Here is a 21,478-nt window from a genome sequence, read left to right as displayed (position 1 = left end):
ACAGAAACGTTGGCTCGCTCGCCGGCCCTTTCATTCACACAAACAGCATCTCATTCACATTCTGTCGTTTTTTTGTCTGCTTCTAATGAAGACCACGGTTTGGGAATGGTGGGGCTGACTTGCTTCAGATTGGAGGGGGACTCTAATCACCATCGAAATCGTCTGTGGGGTGCGCATCTGCTGTTGCTATGCAAGCTAGGGGAAGGGAGAAAAGAGAGTGCCGGGTGGCTTCTGGGCTAGGTCTGCGGTGCGGTTGGAGAGCAGTGGGGACGCGTTTGCTGCGCCAGGGCGGGCTTGGCTGCTCAGTGCTTCTTCGTCCTCTGAAGCCGGGTCCTCTGAAGCCGGCCTCAGTCCGTCATGGGTGGTTCTCCTTAAACTCCGTTCCTGGGGCTCCCAGAAAGCCTGGGAATCTCACTGCCACCCGAGATGAGCCCTGGGCGCGAGAAGACTCAGGGTGACCTGCTAGTGTGCTAGAAGGCAAATGCATTCGCTTGCACAGAAGTTATCGGAAACTTTGACAGCGATTGACTTCCCTGCGATACAGGTTATCTGTCTTAACGCATGAGGCCACCTGGCAGAGGCCACCGAGGAAGGGGTCAGTGGGTCTCAGAATCTTGAACAGACCTTCCGGGAGGCTGTCGTTGTCCTGTTCTCCTAAGCACCAGGAAGAAGGCCTGTGTGTGTCACTGCAAGCCTGAGCCTGACTCCCAAGGATGAGGCCGTTCTTGCTGTGGATTTGATGGGCAGTTAGAGCAGCCGCATTTTTTCCTTCCTGACTGCAGGGCAGCAACTAAAGGGACATTGAAATGGATTGGTAGTGCTACTAAGGCATGCTTCCAGGGCTTAAACACATTCATTTGGAATAAAGCTCGAAACGCAGCCCCCCCCCCCTCTCTTGGCATGGATTTCTGGAGCCTGTTGCCGCTCATCAGAGAAGCACTATTCTTTTTTGGCAATAGATTTTTCAACACACCCCTGGCTGAGAAAGGCTGCTGGTTCTTGTAAATTGTCAGGGAAGACCCTTTGAGCTGGACTGAGAAGAAATCCATGTGCAGATTTGGTTGGTTTTTTTTTTTTTTTCGTGTATTATTCGAGGAATTGCACCGCCATAGACACACGTCATGGCTGCTCTGTTGATCTGAACAAGAAATGCAAACCACAGGAAACTGACAGTTGTTTTTCTTCTTCTTAAAAAAAAAATTTTTTTTTATCTGCTGAGGAAGAGTCCCCTCTTTTTCTTCCTACTTAAAAATTCTTGCTATTTTCCAAAGCAGGATTCATCAGGATTCGCCTGAAGACTTCTGAAAAAGCCTTCGTCACATTTTAACGCATCTCTGTCAGACACTTCTGGGGCTCATCCACAGGAGCTGGCCAAGGGAAGAACAAACCTTAACATGAAATAATGGGTTTTGGAAAGTTCAAGAGATCATTTGAAGGAAGTGGATTTACCTTTGGCACAGATGCAGGATGGAGAGGGGGTAGGTGAAAAAGCAAAGATTGGAAGGAATTATCTGCGAAGGTAGAAAAAGGAAAATTGAGAACTGATTGGCTGTAGTTGCTGTCAGCGGGTGGATGTCGTTTTCTTCTCTCTCTCTTTTTGCTACAGGAAGTGATTTGCGGAGCTCACCGAGCCTTTGTTGAGAAGGGTCTCGTCAAAGTGAGTCACGCTTTTGCTGGGAGCAGCCCCGTGCAGCTGGGCGCTCCATCAGCGGCAAGTATGACTTTTGCAAGGCAAGCGTTCCACCCCAACCCGCTGTCTCCCGGGCCCGCGTTGCGTGGCGGCCGCTCTGCTGCTTTGTAACGGTGTAAGGGCTCGGTCGTCGGCCTCGGCTGTCCCTCTCTGGAAAGGCTGACCTGGGACTCCAGTTCCTCGTCCCGCTCCGGGGCCGGCGGTTCGTGTGCTATGCGCGGCAGTCCGCGCCGGGGCCGGCACCAGCAGCGCCCAGGCGGATGCGGCGAGCCCACGGAGGGGCATGCTTCCACGCACCAAGTACAACCGCTTCAGGAATGACTCGGTGACATCGGTCGATGACCTTCTCCACAGCCTGTCGGTGAGCGGCAGCGGCAGCAAGGTCTCGGCGGAGCCCGCGGCGACCCCCTACTTGGTGTCGGGCGAGGCGCTGCGCAAGGCGCCGGACGATGGGCCCGGCAGCCTGGGCCACCTGCTCCACAAGGTGTCCCACCTGAAACTCTCCAGCTCCGGCCTGCGGGGCCTGTCGTCGGCCGCCCGGGAGCGGGCTGGAGCGCGGCTCTCGGGCAGCTGCAGCGCGCCCAGCCTGGCGGCCCCGGACGGTGGCAGCGCGACCCCCGGGTCCCGCGCCCCCGCCGCCAGCATGAGCGCCACCAGGAAGAGCCGGGCCGCCGACGAACCGCTACCTAGGCCCCCGCGGGGCGCACCGCACGCCAACGACCAGGTGCTGGGGCCGGGAGTCACCTATGTGGTCAAGGTTGGTAACTTGGACACGCAGCTGGGCAGGGGTCTTGCAGCCCCGGTGCGTGCGCGGTGAGGGGGGGGGGTGTTAGGCGGACGCTAGGGCGGCTGGGGACAGGTGTCCTTCTCTGAAACCTCAGGGTGGAAATGCCCCCTCCTTAGCCATCTTCTTCTTTTTTTTTTTCTTAAAACATTCAGAAAATTGATTTATTTCATTGTATGTTATAATTCTAAAATGCATCAGGGCAAGGAGTGAACTACAAATGCGCCTTGCCTTTCGCAAGTAGGTGGCGGAAAAGGCTGAACTGTCTGGCCACCTTGTATGGGGCCTGCTTCCCCCAGGGCACTGTTGTTGAGGCATACTTCGGTCTCCTGTCTTCATCAGATGTCCTGCCAGTCTCTCTCTCTCTCTCTCTCTCTCTCTCTCTCTCTCTCTCTTTCCCACTAGACGTCCATGCCTGACATCATGGTCTGGCCTACCAGAGGTACACTTGTCAGACCTGGCAGCCAGCCCTCTCTCAGGATGAGCCATGTGCCCTACTGCCATAACTTCTGTGTCCTCCCCTAGCGGCAGGGTGGGCCATAGTTCTCCTTCAGCTTCTGGAGGGCAGGGCAGGTGCTGCCTTGCTTCCTCTAAGATGGGCTCTAGTGTCCTACCCAGAAAGATTTTCTTTGGTCTTGAGCTGTTTTGGTTTATAGCCGTGGAAGGAATATTTGCGGTGGAAATCAGCTTGTGGCTCTTGGACCCACAGGCAGGAAAGAAGTTTTTCTTGCAACACAAAGAATGATAATAATTAAAAAAAAACAAACAAACAAACAAAAAAAAAAACCCAAAATACCCACAGCCTAAATGGTAGACTCCCAGCAGTTCGCAAACCTGCCCTGGTATTTAAGGTACTCAGACCAGGTCATCTGCCGGATGCTCATTTCTTCCAGCCAGACCAGCGGCAGTAGCCACAGGCAGGATTCCATGGTCCAGATGCAGGCCAGGAGAGAGTCTAGGGGCTTGTCTCAGTGGTACTACCCCAGGCATTGCTCTTTTGTTGAACCAGAAGCTCTTCTCAGCCATTCGTATTAACAAACCTGTAGGAAAGACAGTGTGGTCTATAAGCACTGGCTGCAGATCCAACTTAAAAATCCCAGAGGACACATCCTCAGGTAAAATGCGGTATCTTGATAGTTTGGAACCAAATTCCCAAAGGAGCTCTCCTCCTCTAGTCTGCATTTTAATTTGTCCTCTCAGCTACTAAACACAGATCATATTCTATCACCATATTTTCACAGATCGGCATAAAATATATACACATTTGGTTGAGTTTATCTTAAAAAAGGATGAATATAGCTTATTTAAATTATATGTCCAGGGGCCTAAGAGCAAAACCAACCAGCTAAGCAAACAAAAACCAACCCTGACAACCTTGGGATTAAACCGTGGCTGGAATATAGTCATTATTTCTCCTGGTCTCATAATTGCATCTTTTTGTTAAGCATTTAAAATAGGCAAATACGAGTTGGGCAAATTTGTTGGTGTGTATCAGGTAAGAATGCAGAGGGTCGCTTTCAAAAATGAGGGACAGTACTCAAACTTGTGCTTTAAAAGAACCACTTTCCTTGGTGTCAGCTGTATCAACCCCCAAGCAGTAGGTCAATGAATCTGGAATTTGAGTATTCATCCAGACAAATTAAAATGGCGTTTAGTTGGAAAAATAACTTTAATGAAGACTTTGTTTGCTCTTGTCAGGGCCAAATGACAGACAGCCTGCTTGGCCTGGTCTCTTTCTGTGGCAACAGTCTTGAGTTATCCCAGCATCAGCAGCCATACATCTAGGGCCAGAAACCTGATTGAGACTACTCAGAGGCTACAAGTGTCCCCGAGGAGAGGATGCAGCACTGGCATCCAAGTGCATAAATGGCACCAGTCGATAGCGACCTGCACCGCTCTCCATTGGCCCCACTGTTTGTCAGTAGCGGCGACTAGAGAGAAGATCGGTCATCCCCCGACCCCAGACAGGGTCTTGGCTGTCTTTGAACTTACTATATAGTCAGTGATGACCCTGATCTTCTGATCCTCCCATCTCTGCCTCTGGGTGGAGAGGGCAGGTGTGTACAGCCTAGCCTGGTCCATGGAGATCCCCTGGTGCCGGGGGTCAAATACTGGGGCTTCCAGCATTCTCAGTAAGCGCTCTGTGGACGCAGCCTCAACCCGACTCTGCTGTTAAATAAGGGCATGGGGCTAATGCACTCCGGAGGTTTCAGGTTTAGGTTACTTTCAGACAGGCCTCAGTGGCAACGCTACTTTGTCCCCCCTCTAAGTATTCAAGACACTTGTTTAATTGGGGTAACATGAAAGAGAAAGAACAAGAAACCATACCCTGGATAGGATGAAAACCCTAACCACAAAGGGCCACGAATACCATCCTTACCTGTCTATCTAAAGCGTGCTTTCTGTTCAGATAAGAGTTGGCTGGAGATGACAGGGGATAGAGGAGTTTGGTCTTGAGGCTGCTCACCTGTGTTGTGAGTGTGGTTGCCATGCACATCTCTCAGGTGGATCCCTTTTTCTCTTTCCTGGTTCCAGTCAGGGAGACTTTAGGAAAGAAAGCTAGTCCGAGTTTGGCCCCCCGCAGAGCTTCTGCAGACAAGCCCGTCTGAGGTCTGGTTTTGGAATGGCTTGGTGGAGGCTGAGACTACAGTTGTGGGCTGTGAGACTGTGGTCTGGACCAGGCCAGCCTTTTGGCTTTACCATGGTTCTCACAAGAGATCTTAAAAGGTTGAGAGGGGTTGATGTGCTGACGAGTGACCACAGTTAGGGCAGGCTCAGGTGCTAACAGCCAAAATAAGATCAAAATAAGATCTCTCCCTGCGCAGAGCTGTGCATGCCCTGGTTGCCACCCAGGGAGCTGGCAGAGTGCTGTTCATAGATCCTCCTGATAGCTTGATTCCAGTTTGTGGGCACCACCCCTTGGCTGGGGTGACAATGACAAGCTATCCCTGGAAATTTCTCCCCCCCAGTGTTTGGGCACTATACCCAGGACCACACACATGCTCAGCTAGAATTCCACCACTGAACCCCCAGGACTAGTGGAGGTTTTATTTCCTGGTATTTGGAGACTGACTTTCTTCTGAAACAAACCCTTTTAAAAAACTCTTTTGTTTGTTTGGTTTTTGAGACATGGTTTCTCTGTGTAGCCTTGGCTGTCCTGGTCTTGCTTTAAGACTAGGCTGGCCTCAAACTCACAGAGATCCTCCTGCCTCTGCCTCTGCCTCCCTGAGTGCTGGGATTATAGGCGTGTGCCACCACACCCTGCTTAATAAACTCTTTTAAAATAATTTTATTTCTCTGATTTATGAGTCTGGTGACATCTGAAGTTTGTGAGTCATCTGTTTTATTCATTCATCTTCTATTTATCTCTATGGATGGTTTTCATAAACTAGATTTATTCTGAAATTTATTCTTAAATTTTGATTTGACTCATCTATAAAGACATCTTTTTTCTTACAGTTCTTTTTTAGTAACTATGAGTAAAGTTCATACAGATAGTCATTGCCAAGTCCTTTTAAGTATGTCCATGATGCCTTAGATAGGAAAATTATTTGAATTTTGTTTTGGTTCTAGATGAGTTGAACTTTGTAACTTGACATTTTTCTCTTAAAGTTGTTTAATTGTGTAATGTGTAGGTTGCATGAAAATACTGCCTAAACCATTTGAACAATAGCTTTAGAAATCCTAATGATAGTAATGGTTAATTTGGTCTGGAAAAGTGTCCTCTCTTATGTAACATAAGTGTTGATTTGTTACATGACCACTCTTGCCACATATCTATACCTCACCTCACTGCAAAGATTATACACACACACACACACACACACACACACACACAATCACGACACATATCACATACAGATATACCTCACACTCTACACACACACACACACACACACACACACACACACAATCACGACACATATCACATACAGATATACCTCACACTCTACACACACACACACACACACACACACACACACACACTGCTTGCACACATGCAACATATCACACATCACATACTCACACACATGCCCCTTTCCACCTCTGCAACCCATAGGTGAACAACCAATAATATTTTGGATTGGGACAGTTTTCATTCTCATTCAAAAGTAGCAAATGTCTCATTTCTAGAAATGCCCAATTATCTCACATGTTTCATTTGTATTCATGCTTAAAGGACCAAGTCACCCAGAATGATAGGCTATCAGACCCTTTGCCCTGCACAAGACAGTCCTCTCCATCCGGTTTTACCTTTCCACAGATGCTTAGTTTTGAAAGCGTGTATGAGAAATGCCCTTTAAGCAAAGCCCTGGTGACAGGGACCTTGACTCATCTTAAAAGCTGTGCTCAATGATGGTTTTGGGCTGTAGTGCGTCAGAATCTGGGGCTGACTGGTGAGAGGCAGGGCAGCTCAGTGTGGCCTTGAGTGTCCAGTTCATCTCTCTGGACCACACTGTCCGGCTTTGGTAGTTGTATCCAGGAGGCTGGACTGATAGAAATGTTGACATCATGACTGGGAGGGTTCTGGCTCTAATATCTAACCTAATTGGAAAGATGGGCTTGTGACAAACACTTGTGCCTTCAGAAGTGCACTTGCTTGGGTGGAAGAGGGCTGGACTGCTGTGCCAGGGTAGACACTAGTGTCAGTTGGATGGAACAGAGTGGTACAGATGAGAGAGAAAAGGAGGAGCTAGCATACTCATGAGAACAGATGAGGAAAATGTAGAATTTTCTAATTCATAATGAGATCATTCCTGATAACGGTGAAAGAAAGAAACAGTCAGGTGTGCATGCATACTATCTGGAGAGGAGGAGGAACGTTTTACCACATAAAATCTCTGATATGTGCTGGATGAAGAATATCATTCAGCTGGATGTGGTGGCACATGATTGTAATCCCAGCACTTGGGGAGACAAAGGCAGGTGGATGTCTGTGAGTTCAAGGCCAGCCTGGTCTACAAAGTGAGTCCAGGACAGCCAAGGCTACACAGAAAAACTTTGTCTTGAAAAAGAATACTATTCAGTTGGGAGACACTGAGCATAGGGATAGACCCCTGACTGGGAGGACACACTGTTGCCCATAGTGTGTGTGTGTACACTAGAATGAATGCTGACCATGGGAGTGTGTGACTGTACTCTAGGGTAGATAATGGCCATGGAGTATGGTTAACTGCATGCAAAGATGGCTGGCATTAGTGCATGTGTGAACTGTTGTACATGACTTCCAGTGTGCTTGTGGTAATGATTGCTTTCAAGTTGTAATTATTGCTTTCCTGTAGCGGCAAAAACCAATTCATTTTGTTCTACTGTGATTTCTCATCACCTTTTCCCCACCAAAGCAACAATATCAACATCTAGTGCCAAGGACTTCAGATGTGCAGCTACACTACAGTGTCTTCTGAGATGTGTTCTTGTTTCAAAGAGGGAACCTACACTGCAGAGCCTTCATTCCCTTCTGCCTATTGAGGAGGTACAAAAGAAGCCAAGCATTCATTCAGAATTATGTTTGAGTGTGTGTGTGTGTGTGTGTGTGTGTGTGTGTGTGTATGTGCAAGTGCAAGTTTGTGTGAGTGTGTATGTGCAAGTGAGAGTGTGTGAGAGTATGCACATCCACGTGGGGTATTTTCCTCAGCTCATCTCCACCTTACTTTTGAGAGAGGCTCTCTAACTGAATCTAGAGATCACTGATGCAGTTAGACTGGTGCCCATAAGCCCCAGGCTCTGCCCGCCTGTCTCCTGAGCCTCAGCGATCACAGGCGCATGCTGCCTTGTCTAGTCTTTATTTTAATGTGTGTGCTGGGTCAAACTCAGAAGCTTGCAAGCAAGCGCTTCACTCTCTGAACGTCGTCCCAGCTTCCATCCCCTGTGGGAAGTTTATTTTGCCTCAGCTTTTCGAAGGCCCTGGAACTTGGCCGTCGTCACCCGGTCCCACTTTCTGCTGGGGTCATTCTGAGACACTCCATCTGCTCATAACACACGATTGTTTGGCAGTCAGTATAGAGGTCCCCTACTGTAATTGCCTTTTACTTTGCAGATATTAAAGATTTATACTGCCAGTATCCTAAGTAGAAACATCCTGTTAAAAATATATTAAAAATGAAAATAACTAAAATGTGTTGCCTCACCACACTTTCACACTGATGGGGCAGGGTGACCGTGTATGGACGCCTCTGAGACTACTGCGTAAAATCTTTCTTTTAAGTAGATTCTCTTAGATATTTTGCCACAGTAGGGGAAAACGAACATGCAAAGAAGCTATGAATAGGAGCGTGTGTGCTCATGCACTCATGCATGGAGGCCAGAAGTTAATATCAAGTGTTTTCCTCAATTGCACTCCTCCTTACTTTTTGAGACAGGATTTCTCAATGAACCTGGAGCTTGCCAATTCTGCAAGCCGACAGAAAGCCCCAGGGATTTTCCTGATGCCACCTCCACAGTGAAAGAATTAAGGGTGCATACGCTGTGCTCACTTCTTATGTGGATTCTGGGGGATTGGTCTCCAGTCCTTATGTTTGCATTGCCAATACTTTGCCAACTGTGTTGTCTCCCTAGTCCAGGGTTCCTAGGCCTGAGTCCTTGGTTCCTGAACATGTTGAGGTTCAGATGGCTAATGGTGCCTGGAGCAGGTGGCATGTCTTCCTGGCATCACATGAGTGGCAGCAAGTGTAGCAGCAGAATGCATAACATCACATGTGTTAGTGGGACAGGCTCACCCCAGGTACCCAGGACAAATGCATGCTTCTATGCCAAGGTGTGTGACCACTACAACGGAAACCCATGGTCTTTTCCTTGGAATTTGCAAATATTCATGAAACACTAATTTATAGATACAGCTTCCTCATTTTAAGATTTGCTCTTGTGGGGCTTTGGAGATGGCTCAGTTGGGCAAGTTGCTCTTCTTGCAAACATGAAGACCTGAGGTTGACCCAGAACCCACTAAAGCCAGGCGTGGTGGCATGTGCTTGTACTCTCCAGTGCTAGGAATGCAGACATTGGTGGATCCCTGAAGCTTGCTGGCCAGGTAGGTTAGCTTTTTTGGTGATTTCCAGGCCAGTGAAAGATCTTGTCTAAAACAAACAAACAACAACAACAACAAAATTGGATGGTGTCTGAGAGGACATCCAAGATTGAGCTTTGTTCTACACACACACACACACACACACACACACACACACACACAGAGAGAGAGAGAGAGAGAGAGAGAGAGAGAGAGAGAGAGAGAGGATATCCTTCTTATGGAATGTTCAATATAGTTTTTGACAGGTATTTTGTTTGACTTTGACCCAATTTAAAGCATGTACTATCAGAAAGTGGAATCAGGTGGAGGTGAGCAAGGGGCCCAGATTCTGAGATGTCTTCTGAATGGAAGGACTGCTTTGCTTAAGGACTTCTCTGTATGAGAAGGTGCTGGCAGCTCTCTCGGAAGAATGGAGCTGTGGTTCTTTTTGCTGAAGTCACACCTCCTGTAATGAGCCTAATCTTTCCTTTAGAGTGGCATATTAACTCAGGTGGGAGGAAAAAAAAAAAAGAATTCCAAATGTGGACACCAGGGAGAACTGTATTTGCTTATGGATCGGTGCTAGTTATTGGAGCGATGGTACTGTTAAGAGTGGCTACACCAGTGAAGAAAAGGACTCTCCCAGCAAGATTAACTGTTAGTTGTTCCTCAGGAGGGTTGGGGCCTCATGAGCCCTTCTCCATCCATGCTGAAATGTGATGGCCCTGTTTAGTGCAGAGCAGCACGGCTGCTGTGAAGTCATGAACACAGTGGTCACCCATCTTCTGGTCTTCTCCCTCTTCTGTAATGTTCCCTGGGCCTTGGATGGAGTGGTACAAGTGTCCCACTTAGGGCCAAGAGCTTGGCAGTCATTTATTCTCAAACCTTTAACTAGTTTTGAGTGTCTGCACCAACTGCTGACCATGTAAAAAAAAAAGTTTCTCTGGCCAAGGCTAAGAGTACTACCAATCTATTGCTTGAAAGGCAGTTTGACAACATGACCATTTAGTAAAGCAATAGTAGGTTCCCCGCTAGGGCCTATGACCTCTTGAACCATGAGCTTCAGGGTTCCTTAGGAATATAGAACTGGTGGAATGAGTATGTATGTACATTTGCATATATGTATATATTTGTACATATAGACACATATGAACACACACACACACACACACACAGATTTATTAAAGTGGCTTACAGACTGTGGTCTGGCTAGTGCATCAATGCCTGTCTCCCAAAGGCAAGTCTAAGAATTCAGTAGTTGTTCAGTCCATGGGACTGGATGTCTCAGCTGGTCTGCAGCACACACTGGAATTCTGAAGTAGGATCTAGTGTCAGTGAAGGAATGAGGACAAGCAGACAAAGAGAAAGCTCTTCCTTCTTCCTTGTCCTTTATATAGGCTGTGGCCCAGATTTAAGCTAGGTCCTGCTGCCTCCACTGGTCCAATCAAGAAAAAATCCCTCACAGGCCAGCCCAGCAGCTTGGGCTTTAGCTAATTCCAGATGTTATCAAGTTGACAATCAAGAATAGGCACCACAATCAGGTTTTATAGTACTAGCCTTAATCATCTTCTGGAAACTCTTCAGTGGTGGTGATGATGATGATGATGATGATGATTTTGCTATACTGTCCAAGGCCCAGAGATCTGCAACCTCACTAGCCCACTGTTACTATACATGTCACAGCCATGAGGCCATGTCCTGACATGCTACAGCCATGAGGCCATGTCCTGACATGCTACAGCCATGAGGCCATGTCCTGACTGGCATGCTACAGCCATGAGGCCATGTCCTGACATGCTACAGAGGCCAAGCTCTGATTCTGTCTCCTCCTCTATGAGGTACCACATACTCTCTCTTCTATCCTCTCTTCCTCCTCACCTGGCCCTGCAAGCACTAGCTTTTATGCACACATGTTCCACTCACTTTCCAGATTGTTTTACACTATCCCCAGGAGAACCATTTTTGATCTCCACATTCTGGGGCCGGTATAGGTCCCTGGCCTTTCCTCTCTTCTCCTGACTTGGCACTGAAAGAACAGGGAGAAATTCTAGTTCATCAACTTACACCCAACTCCTGGCACAGCCTCCCCCAAAATGGGAGCTCTTAAAGTATCCATTGAACTGGAAAACTAATTTGTACATTGACAGAACAATATGTGATGGGTAGAAAGGGAAGACTGCTCAAAAACCCGTCAAAAAGTGAAACAGAAGAGAAGCCAACTGCTGCATGTGGATGTGAACAAGAGAAGTGATGGGGTGAGGGGCTGGGAAGGTGGATCAATAAGAGTTCTTGCTCTGCAAGCATAAGGACCTGAGTTCAAATCCCAGCACCCACACAAAGAGCCAGGCATGGATGCCTGTATCTATAACATCCCAAGGTCAGCAGCCTAGCTCAAACGGCGAACTTCCAGTCCAGTGAGAGACACTGTCTCAAGGAGATTAAGAGAGTAATAGAGGAAGACATCCAATGTCTGGCTCAGGTCCTCACATTCACAAGCATGGCAGTGTGCACCCTCACACACTCATTCGTTGCAATGGCTGATCCTGGTCATCAACTTGACTGGTTCTAGGCTCAACTAAGAGAGAAGCTGCTGGAAAGTCTTGTGAGAGGTTTTCTTGATCAGGTTATTTGAAGTGGGAAGATCCACCCCTAAATATGAATGACAGCTTTGGCAGCAGCCAGATAGCAGGGGCAGAAGAAGGAGGCATTGCTTCTTGTCTACTTGCCAGTCCACCTGCCCAGTGTGCAAGTTCATCTACCATGCTTCAGCTGCCGCCGCCCCCTTCCTTTACTGATGTCAGAACTCAGCTTCCTTCATCTCCCAGCAGGGAGTGAAGACCAGCAGCCCTCCAGGAATGGTTCAGGACTTCAGTGCCAGGTCAGGAGCACTGAAACAGCCTCAGCTGTTTCCTGCCCCAGGCTCACGGCATCTGTGCAGGCACAAGACTGTTATTTCTGACGAACGACATTTCAAATGTTCTTCCTCTGTTTTGCTTCTGTCCTGATTCATGTACTTATCATTACTGCAAACACTCCTGGGCTTGGGCTAGCAATTGCTTTGGGCGACACTCTTTTCTTAGAGGAAAATGTGATTGTTTCCCAGTGTGCACAGCAACCAGATCCTTGAGGCAAAATGTGCAAGTTTCCCCTCACTACCCTGCCTGATACTCTCTCTCTCTCTCTGTCTGCCGATATGCATGCATGCATGCATGTGTGTGTAAGTGTGTGTGTGTGTGTGTGTGTGTGTGTGTGCATGTGGAGGCCAGAGAGGTTGACTTCCTAGTTCTTCCTCTACCGATCTCTCCCTCACTTCCTTTTTCAGAAGGCTCTCTAACCTGCACCTCACTGTTTTAGCCAGGCTAGCTGTCCAGCAAACTCTACCGTCTTCCCACCACAGCTTCCCCGGTGCTGAGGTTACAGGCATGCAGTACCTTTTGTCTGGGTGCTGGGACCTCAACTCAGATTCTCATGCTGTGTAGCAGGCACTTTAGCCACTGAGCCATCTCCCCACCCCAGCCTAATTCCTCTAATTGTACTGGCCTCAGAGAAGGTCTGCAGCAGGCACGGTTCTGCCGTTCTCTGCCAGCCTTTCTCGGAAGCATTTGCCCATGCGCGTGGCACATTTTAGCGACCGGCAATTCTTTCCTGTTCTCACTGTTGTTGCTGGATTTTGTCCACCGCCATCAGATGAAGGTCACAGTTTCACCCATCCTACGCCGCATATCTGGCTGTGTTCCAATGTAAGAGGCCACTTGGTATTCTATAAACGTTTACAAGTTAGGGAAACTTCCCTAGTTTTCAGTTGAAAACTAAAGTCTGAAGTGGTTCTTGAGTTCCATCCATTCTTCCCTCAGGATCTAATAAGGTAAAAACCCATATTTTAAAAATCGTTTTCAGCTAATGCGGCACACGTCATTCATCTTTCTGAAATTCCTGCCTATCTCCTCGCTGCCCTAATTAAAACAAAAGCTCTTTATTTTTCCCTTGGTTACAGAATTCAATTAGGGTTCCTTATATGAGCATGCCATCTCGCTTTGGCTCGGTTGAGCCGGAGCCTCGTCTCCCAGAACTCCACCCACACAGAACAACCTCTTTTCCTATTGTCCCTCTGGGCTGATTCAGACTCTTTCCCTCAGAGCATCTTCGCCTCATCTCATTCCAACATGAGTGATGCCCCACAAGCTTTCCAGACACAGCTCAAATAAACAACCTTCTCGCTGGCCTCTCACACCAGCATTTTGGTGGCTCATTGCCCGAGTCTCTACAGTTCTTAAGTATTTATCCATGGAGCTGTCATTCCAGTCCATATGGAGATTGTACCTAGGGCTTAGCCCAGGGTCCCTGAAAATCCACAGTGAATTAAATTCCCATTTATAAGGAAATGGTAAGCTAGAGAGAACTGCCACAGAATGCTATGAGGCCATGAATTGCGTGTGGTATGGCTATGTATTTGTGTTCTTACAGGTATTGGCTCTACTGACACTTTTACCTCAGGCTTCTGGCCTATGCAGCTATGGGAAACACATGTTTGCTGCTTAAGGCACCCATCTCAAGTATGTAGAGTATTTGTTCTAGCTGCCTGGGCTGGTTAAGAGATGCAGGATGCTGTGGATTGTAGGAAAAGGGGTCAGCCAGTTGCCGTAGTCTCTTGCTTTGAATACCTGAGACTGGGTAACATAAATCAAAGTTAACCTTTGCTCATGATCTGGCAACTTGAGAACGCAAGCTGGGGTGGCCGAAAGCAGCAGGATGAATAGGCATGTTCAAAAGAGGTGAAATGCGACGCCACCATCCTCCAGAGTGACATCTGTCCTGCGAGAGTGAGGATGTTCTCACTATTGCTATACAGTTCTGGTCCATTCCTGAGTGTTCTGTGACCCGCCACGCCTCCCAGCATCTAATCAGAGTTTCAGAGGGGACAATCCATATTCAAACTGTAACACCCATCACTTCCCAAGTCTCTCCCAGGCAAAGGGTGGGTCATATTCAAGGACAGGAGAACAGAGGCTGTAGTAGCGTGTGAATGTAAGAGGCCAAAATCTGCTGGTTGAGAGGCTGGTGTGGCGTTTTCAGGGCATTATGAAGGGAACTGCAGGGCTTGGAGAGATGGCTGTGGTTCAGAGAGCATAGTGTTCTCATAGAGGACGTGAGTTCATTCCCAGCATACTGGGCAGATTGCAACCCTGCAATTTCACCTCCAGGGAATATATGGCCCCATTCTGGCCTCTATGGGCATTCACACTTACATGCATATACACACACAGACATAACTAAAATCTTTTAAAAATAAAATAAAAAAGAAGTAACTCCAAGGGCTAAGGAGATGGTTCAGTAGCCAAGAGGGGTTGCTGTGTGAGTGTGAGGACCTGCGTTTGAAACCCAGAACTCACATAAAAAGCTGAGCATGGTCATAGGCACCTCTAACTGCAGTGCTGTTGGAGGTGGAGACAGGAGGGCCATTGAGTTTTGCTAGCTGCTGACCTAGCCATGGGCTCTGTGAACACACACACACACACACACACACACACACACACACACACACACACACTCACACACACACCAAATGAAGATAACTTCAAAGTCTGCCCTTTGAACTCTGCTCTATTTGGTCTCCTCCATCAGTGTTCTTGAGCTGGTGGGCATGCATGCCACGGCCTGCCCCTATCTTCACAGGGTGCTCCATAGAGGGCAAGCATAATTAACAGACCCATGAGTTCCACTCCCCTTCTTCCTTGCAGCTAGCCACAGGAGGGTTCCAGTAAGTGACTAGGCTTTAATGAGAGCCTCATGAGACCATTATTAAGTTAAAATGCTACACAGACAGAATGTTTCCCAAACAGAAAGCTAAACTCTCCAATGGGTCCATGTGCACTCACCTCTAATTAAAACACATGGATTCACAAAAAAGAAAAGGGGAGGGGAGTGAGTGGATCAACAAGTTTTTTTTTTGTTTTTTTGTTTTTTGTTTTTTTTTGATGGCTCAATTATGCCTCTCCTGTGGAGAATGTGGTAGGTGGTAAAAATGGTACAGGGTGATTTTCTTAGGAGCTTATTGCGGGAAACAATGATCCCAGCTTTATGTTGAGAGCACTGCAGAGTCAGAACGGTAAAAGCGAGGCGGGTTGCATTACAAACTTGCAAAGTTGGGCATCAGCCCAAAGAAAAGGCAAAAATGGCTGGCATGCCCAATTTGGTTCAAGACTGTGGTTTTTATATTCCCCATTTCTTTGCATGGCCTCATGACTTTCTCATTGGCTCAGTTTTTCAGGGAGGTACAATCCACTCAATAGTCTAACACGGTCCACCCCAAACTCCCCATGCTTTTTGGGGCTCAACATTTCCTGTCGTTTGTTTGTTTGCTTTTGTATTTGGACTTAGTCATGTAGCAGACTGCCTATTACTTTTAAGTTCTAAGATCAACAACAACAACAACAACAACATGCCCAGGCAAGCAGGTGCCAACTGCTAACCTGCTTACTCATCTGTGATTCATTGATGATCTCTAAACACACCTCATGCTGAAAATGGACTATAATGGTATATATCCTGTGCTTATAATTCAGTTGAACAAGGTAAATACCCTGGTTTTAACAAGAAAAATGTGTGCTGTAACAGGTGTCAATTATTGGTAAGAGGTCTGCAGTGAGCTGGGCTATGAGGAAAGGTCTTTTATTAATCATGCTTCTCTTTGCTATGACCAAACACCTTACAAGAAGCAGCTTAAAGGAAGAAGGTTCATTTTGGCTCACAGTTTGAGGAAATACAGTTCGCAAGGGGTAGGGGAGGCAGAGAAGACATGGTGGCAGGAGCAGGAGACTGGCTGGCCACAGCACATCTGTCCTCAGGAGGGAGCGGAAGGAAGGAGGCAGGTTATAAAATCTCAAGGTCCACCTTCAGCGATGCGTTGCCTCCAGAGAAGCTCCGTCTCAGAAGGTTCCACAGCCTTCCAAAACAGTGCCATGCGTGGAGGATCTAGTGTTAAAGCACATGTAGCATTCAACGCACAAGAGCGAGGAGGTGGGATCCATTACCCAGATTTGAGTAGGCGGGTGAGTAGAGGGTACGTGGGACAGAAGAGCCAGGAGGAGGTCTTTAGGGGTATGTGTAGGTGTAGCCTATTCCAGGGGTGTGGAAAGACTCTACTTCAGACTGACTATAGTCAGCAGGATGGTGACTTAGATGGTGGCTGTCCTTTGGCTGTAACATGGGTTGTAACTGCAGAAGAGTTGACAATCACCTGAGAAGGTTCAGATCTGAGGGTGGCATGCCTGTGCTGGAGTTCCTTCTGTGGCCTTGAGTTGACGGAGCTGCAACACAGTGCTGGCCATTGTGCCCTGCTCTTGACCCCTTCCTCCACCAAGCTGACCTTTCCCTCTGGAGCCTGCAAGGACCGAGCTTTTCTGTGATCAGTGACAGTCATCCAGGAAGCAGTGTGAGCTACCCAGCTTCCACTCCTTCCGCAACCACAGTCCCACTCTGTCTGGGATTCTCTCATCTGTTTGCATCCTGGTCTATAAATTAAAGAAAACTTGCCCAGAGTGAAGAATGTGTGGGAATTGCAGTTTTGGCCAATGTTGCTATAAATTATACTTTTCAGAGACCTTTTCTGTCTTTCATTTTTTACATTTAAATGCCTTTTTAAAAATTGAAAATACTAGATTGTCTTCTCATTTAATACATACCAGGCATAGTTTCCCTTCTCCCCACTCCTCCGGCCCCCCCCCCCACTTCCCCAGATCCACTCCTCCTCCATTTTCTCTTCAGAAAAGAGCAGTCCTCCAAGAGAGGCCAAAGTAGACAAAATAAGATACAGTAAAACAAGGCAAGAGCCCCCATATCAAGGCTGGACAAGGCAACCCAATGGCAGGTTACGAGTCTCCAGAGCAGGCACAGGGCCAGATATACAGCTGCTTCCACTGTTAGGAGTCCCACAAAATCACCAAGCTGACAGCCATAACATATGGACAGAGGACTTGGTGCAGCCCCGCTCAGGCCCCATGCTCGCGTTTCAGTGTCTGTGAGCACATGTGAGCTCTGCTTAGCTGATTTGGTGGGCTGTGTTTGCCATCCCCTGGGACCCATAAACTTCTTCCTTCCCCTCTTCTGCAGGGTTCCCCCGATCTCTGAGGGGAGGGGCCTGATGGAGATCTTCAATTTAGACTCTGTCTGTCTCTATCTTTGTCTGAATAATGTCTGGCTGTGGTTCTCTGCAGCTAATTCCAATCTGCTGCCCAAGGAAGCCTCTCTGATGACCACTGGACATGGTACTGATCCTAAGACTCTAGCCCAGAGTCTTTTCCTGTCTTAAGAAAAATTCTGGGTTTTAGTTCTTGAGCCTAATTGACTAAAAGATTGCTTCAGATGTCTCTAAGCCATTACTGCTCTTTTCAAGGATGGTTCTTCATGACTTGTTATAATCTATAGGGGGAATTATATATAAATTTCAAAGTCACATTTTAAAAGTTTCATTTTGTATATATTGTGCTGCATTATTCCTGGGAAGATATGAACAAATGTCCGCTCTGCCCAGATAGGGAGCCAGAGCCAGAGTAGAGTAATGGTACCGCTAATATCCACCTTGGGAATCAGTAAGCTTATTGGAGTTATTTCCATGGAAGACTCAAAGGCAGCTCATTATGGAAAGCCCACCCCTAGTATGGGTGATACTCATGGAATCTGGACCCCTAGAGTTCTCAGTGTGATGTGTGGTAGCCCAGCATGTTGCAGAGTCTCCTGTCTTAAGCAGCCCTTATTGCTTTATAACCTTGGAGGGGGATGGGTATTGTGAATCTGGTAGGTTTCAGTGACTTCCTTAGACTTTTGAATTGTTTGCTTTCTGAGTCATTTAATAAGTCTCCCTTTAGACCTTTTGAGTTTTAACAAGGGGATGGGATGCTTCAGTTCTGAGGAAATGGCTACATAGCAGAATATTAATTGTGCGTTTGAATTGAGCACATTGCATCCACTCATAGCCAATCTCAGTGAGCCTTTTCCCACCTTTTAAAATTTATTTTATTTATTATTTTTTTTTTTATTACAGTCTTGCTAGGTGGCTAGGCTGTCCTGGAACTTGAGATCCTCTTGCCACAGCCTCCCATGTTCTGGAATTACCGCATGGACTATCACACCTTGTTCAAGTCACACTTAAAATAAAAAGCTCAATGTAAACCCACCTTTGCCTTCTTCCTTCACTCCTAACTGCCTCACAGGGCCCGCTTCACTCCTGTGAGTTTCCATCACACTAGTGTGGCTATTTTTTTTTCTGTATTAACTAGCCTGATCTTGTGATTTTGTTGTTGTTGAGGTGGCTAATTTTATTGATTGGTTTTTCAAATCTTTGACAAATCTTTGACAAGCCTTGGTTGTGGTATGTAATTTTTTTTTCAAATACGGTAGATTTCACTTGTCAATATTTTGTTGAAATTTTCGTGTTTAATGCCTTGAGAGACAGCGTGCTGTAGGTTTCCCTTTTATCTCCCTGTAATCAGTGTCTTGTTTTATTAGCAGAGTGCTTTCGCTTTTTGTAAAATTAACTGGAAAGCCCTAGCCAACTGTAGATGGCGCCATTTCTAGGCTGAAGGTCCTGAACTATCTGCCAACCCTAGATGGGCTGCTGTAGTCTCTGACTAGAAACGTGGACGCGGACAGATAGGGTTTACACCACACCTGCAGCACTTGACTTGCTCTTCCCACTCTTGACTACTTTGTAAAACCCCTCAGATCAACCGTAACAGGATTCTAGTTAACTTGGTTAAAAAACTGCCCCAGAAGCTATCCTACCACTACTGTGGGGCGTTCGCTTTGTTTGCTGGGTGATGTAATTCCTGGTAATGATTGCCCCTGGCCTTTTGTATAACAGATGAGGATGATGTGAACCACCATGCCATTGCTGGGAATTGAACTCAGGACCTCTGGAGGAGGAGACAGGGCTCTTAACCACTGAGCCATCTCTCCAGCTCCAGTAGTCACTAATTTTTAATACCCATTCATCATAAGACCTTTTAGCAAACATAATTGGGGGGATCATCTTCAGTTTGATAACGATTTCCAAGAATTTTGCAGTTCACATCATCAGACTTTGAAATAGAAGACTGGATGTTTTCTTCTCAGAGCTGAAAGCAAGGTTTGGTATCTACACTCAGCATCTTTACTCAAGACAGCACTGAGAGTTTTAGCCACTGTGATAAGGCAATCAAAAGAAAGGCACGGAGGTTGAACAGTAAGAAATAAATGATATGATCATCCAGTAGGAAATTCTTAGAATAAATAAGTTGGTTCAGCAAGGTTATAGGGCAAATCATATGTACAAGAAAGCAAGTATAACTTCTGAAGACTAAAAGTGACATGTAGAAACTGAAATTATCACATACCATTTGTAATACCACCAGGGAAATAAAATATTTAGATTTTTAACCCACCAAAACATGAATAATGTATTTTTGCTGAGAATTTTAAAATGTTGGTGGAATAAATAAAAGAAGACACAAGAAAATATGTAAGCTTGAGACACAGTATGGGACTGAGAAGTAAAGAAGTGACTAGGAACTCTTGCTGCTCTTCCAGAAGACCTGAGCTCAGTTCTTAGAACTAAATTTGGGTGTCTCACACTTGCTCTGTAACTCCAGTTCAAAGGAGCCTAATACTCTCTTCTGGCTTCACTGGGCACCTCCACTCATGTGCACATCTTCCTCACCACATAATTAAAAATAAAATAAATATTTCTTAAAATGCAGTTTTTCAATTCTTTTATAAAATTGAGCAGTAATTTTAATGTAATTTACATCAAAATTCCCATAAGAACTCATGTAGACACAGTTACTATATTACAAAATATATCTAGAAGCCTCAGACCCAAGAATACCCAAGACATCTTAAAATGAAAATAAAGTGGGAGGGATAACTTTGCTGGATGTTATGATCTATTTAAAGTTAGAGGACAGGCAAGATGGCTTAGTGGGTAAGGGAGCTTGCCACTAAGCCTGATGACTTGAGTTCAATCCTTGGACATGATAATTGTTCTCTGATACACATATAATGTGGAGCTTGTATATGTGTGTGGATGGTGCACACATGCACACACACACACTTAAAAATTTGAAAAAAAAAAAAAAACCCTAAAGCTAGATTGTGGGATAAGGCAGGGTCAGGAAACAGAGTAATCAGACATTGAAAGAAACTCAGTTGATTCTTGATAAAGATGTTAAAGCAATTCAAAGGATGAAGGATAAAGGAGAGCATCTTCAGTGAGTTTCCCAGGAGCAGCTGGAAATCAATAACTAAAAACATAAATTTTGACCTGAACCTCCTGTCTACACAGAAATTAATTCAAAATAAACCATAGACTTGGGTAAAAATATTAATGATAAAACCGTAAGAAAAGAAACATTTGAAATTCAGGGTCAGGCAGAGCCCTTTGACTTGGTACCAATGTACAGCCTATAAAAGAAAAAAAATTAAAGACATGTTCTGCAGGGATCTGTTACATGGGTGAAAAGACAACATCGAAGTCATAAGCTGTTAAATAACAAAGGAAATAATCAGAAAAAAAATAATACAGAGGGAAATTCCAGTCAGGAAATGAACATAGACATACAAGATATTTCACCAAAAGGCAGACAAATGCATGAGAACATTAACATCATTAACCAAGGGGCATATGTGAATTTTTGATGATGCAGTGGTCCATTGGTCCAGGCCTATGATGGTTATTTCTAAATGTCTACTTGCCACAGCCTGGAATACCTGGGTTTCAGCTGAGGAATTACTCAGATCCTGTTGGCCCATGAGAATGTCTGTTGGGGATTGCCTTGGGTGCTAATTGACATAGGAGGACCCAGCCCATGTGAACAAGTAGGGATCCTGAATGACACAGGACAGGAGAAAGCTAGTAAGAATAATCTAGCAGGCAGGTAGAAGGTCCATTCTTTTCTCTTCACTGTAGCTGTGGATATAACATAATTGCTTGCTTGAGTTCCTGCCTTGGACCCCTTGAAATGATAGATTT

General features: G+C 46.2%; 1 protein-coding gene across 1 annotated transcript in view; it reads left to right on the top strand.

The window, feature by feature from the left end:
- Positions 1-1,080: 1,080 nt before the first annotated feature.
- Shc3 (SHC adaptor protein 3) overlaps positions 1,081-21,478 on the top strand; it is a 123,432-nt gene continuing 103,034 nt past the window's right edge. The window contains exon 1 of the mRNA XM_051171204.1: positions 1,081-2,447. Within this exon, the coding sequence (XP_051027161.1) occupies positions 1,974-2,447 (474 nt within the window). The 5' untranslated portion in view covers positions 1,081-1,973. The remainder of the gene's footprint in view (positions 2,448-21,478) is intronic.

Source organism: Acomys russatus, chromosome 3, assembly GCF_903995435.1.
Source record: "Acomys russatus chromosome 3, mAcoRus1.1, whole genome shotgun sequence".
Taxonomy (NCBI): Eukaryota; Metazoa; Chordata; class Mammalia; order Rodentia; family Muridae; genus Acomys; species Acomys russatus.
This window is presented reverse-complemented; position numbering and strand designations above follow the sequence as displayed.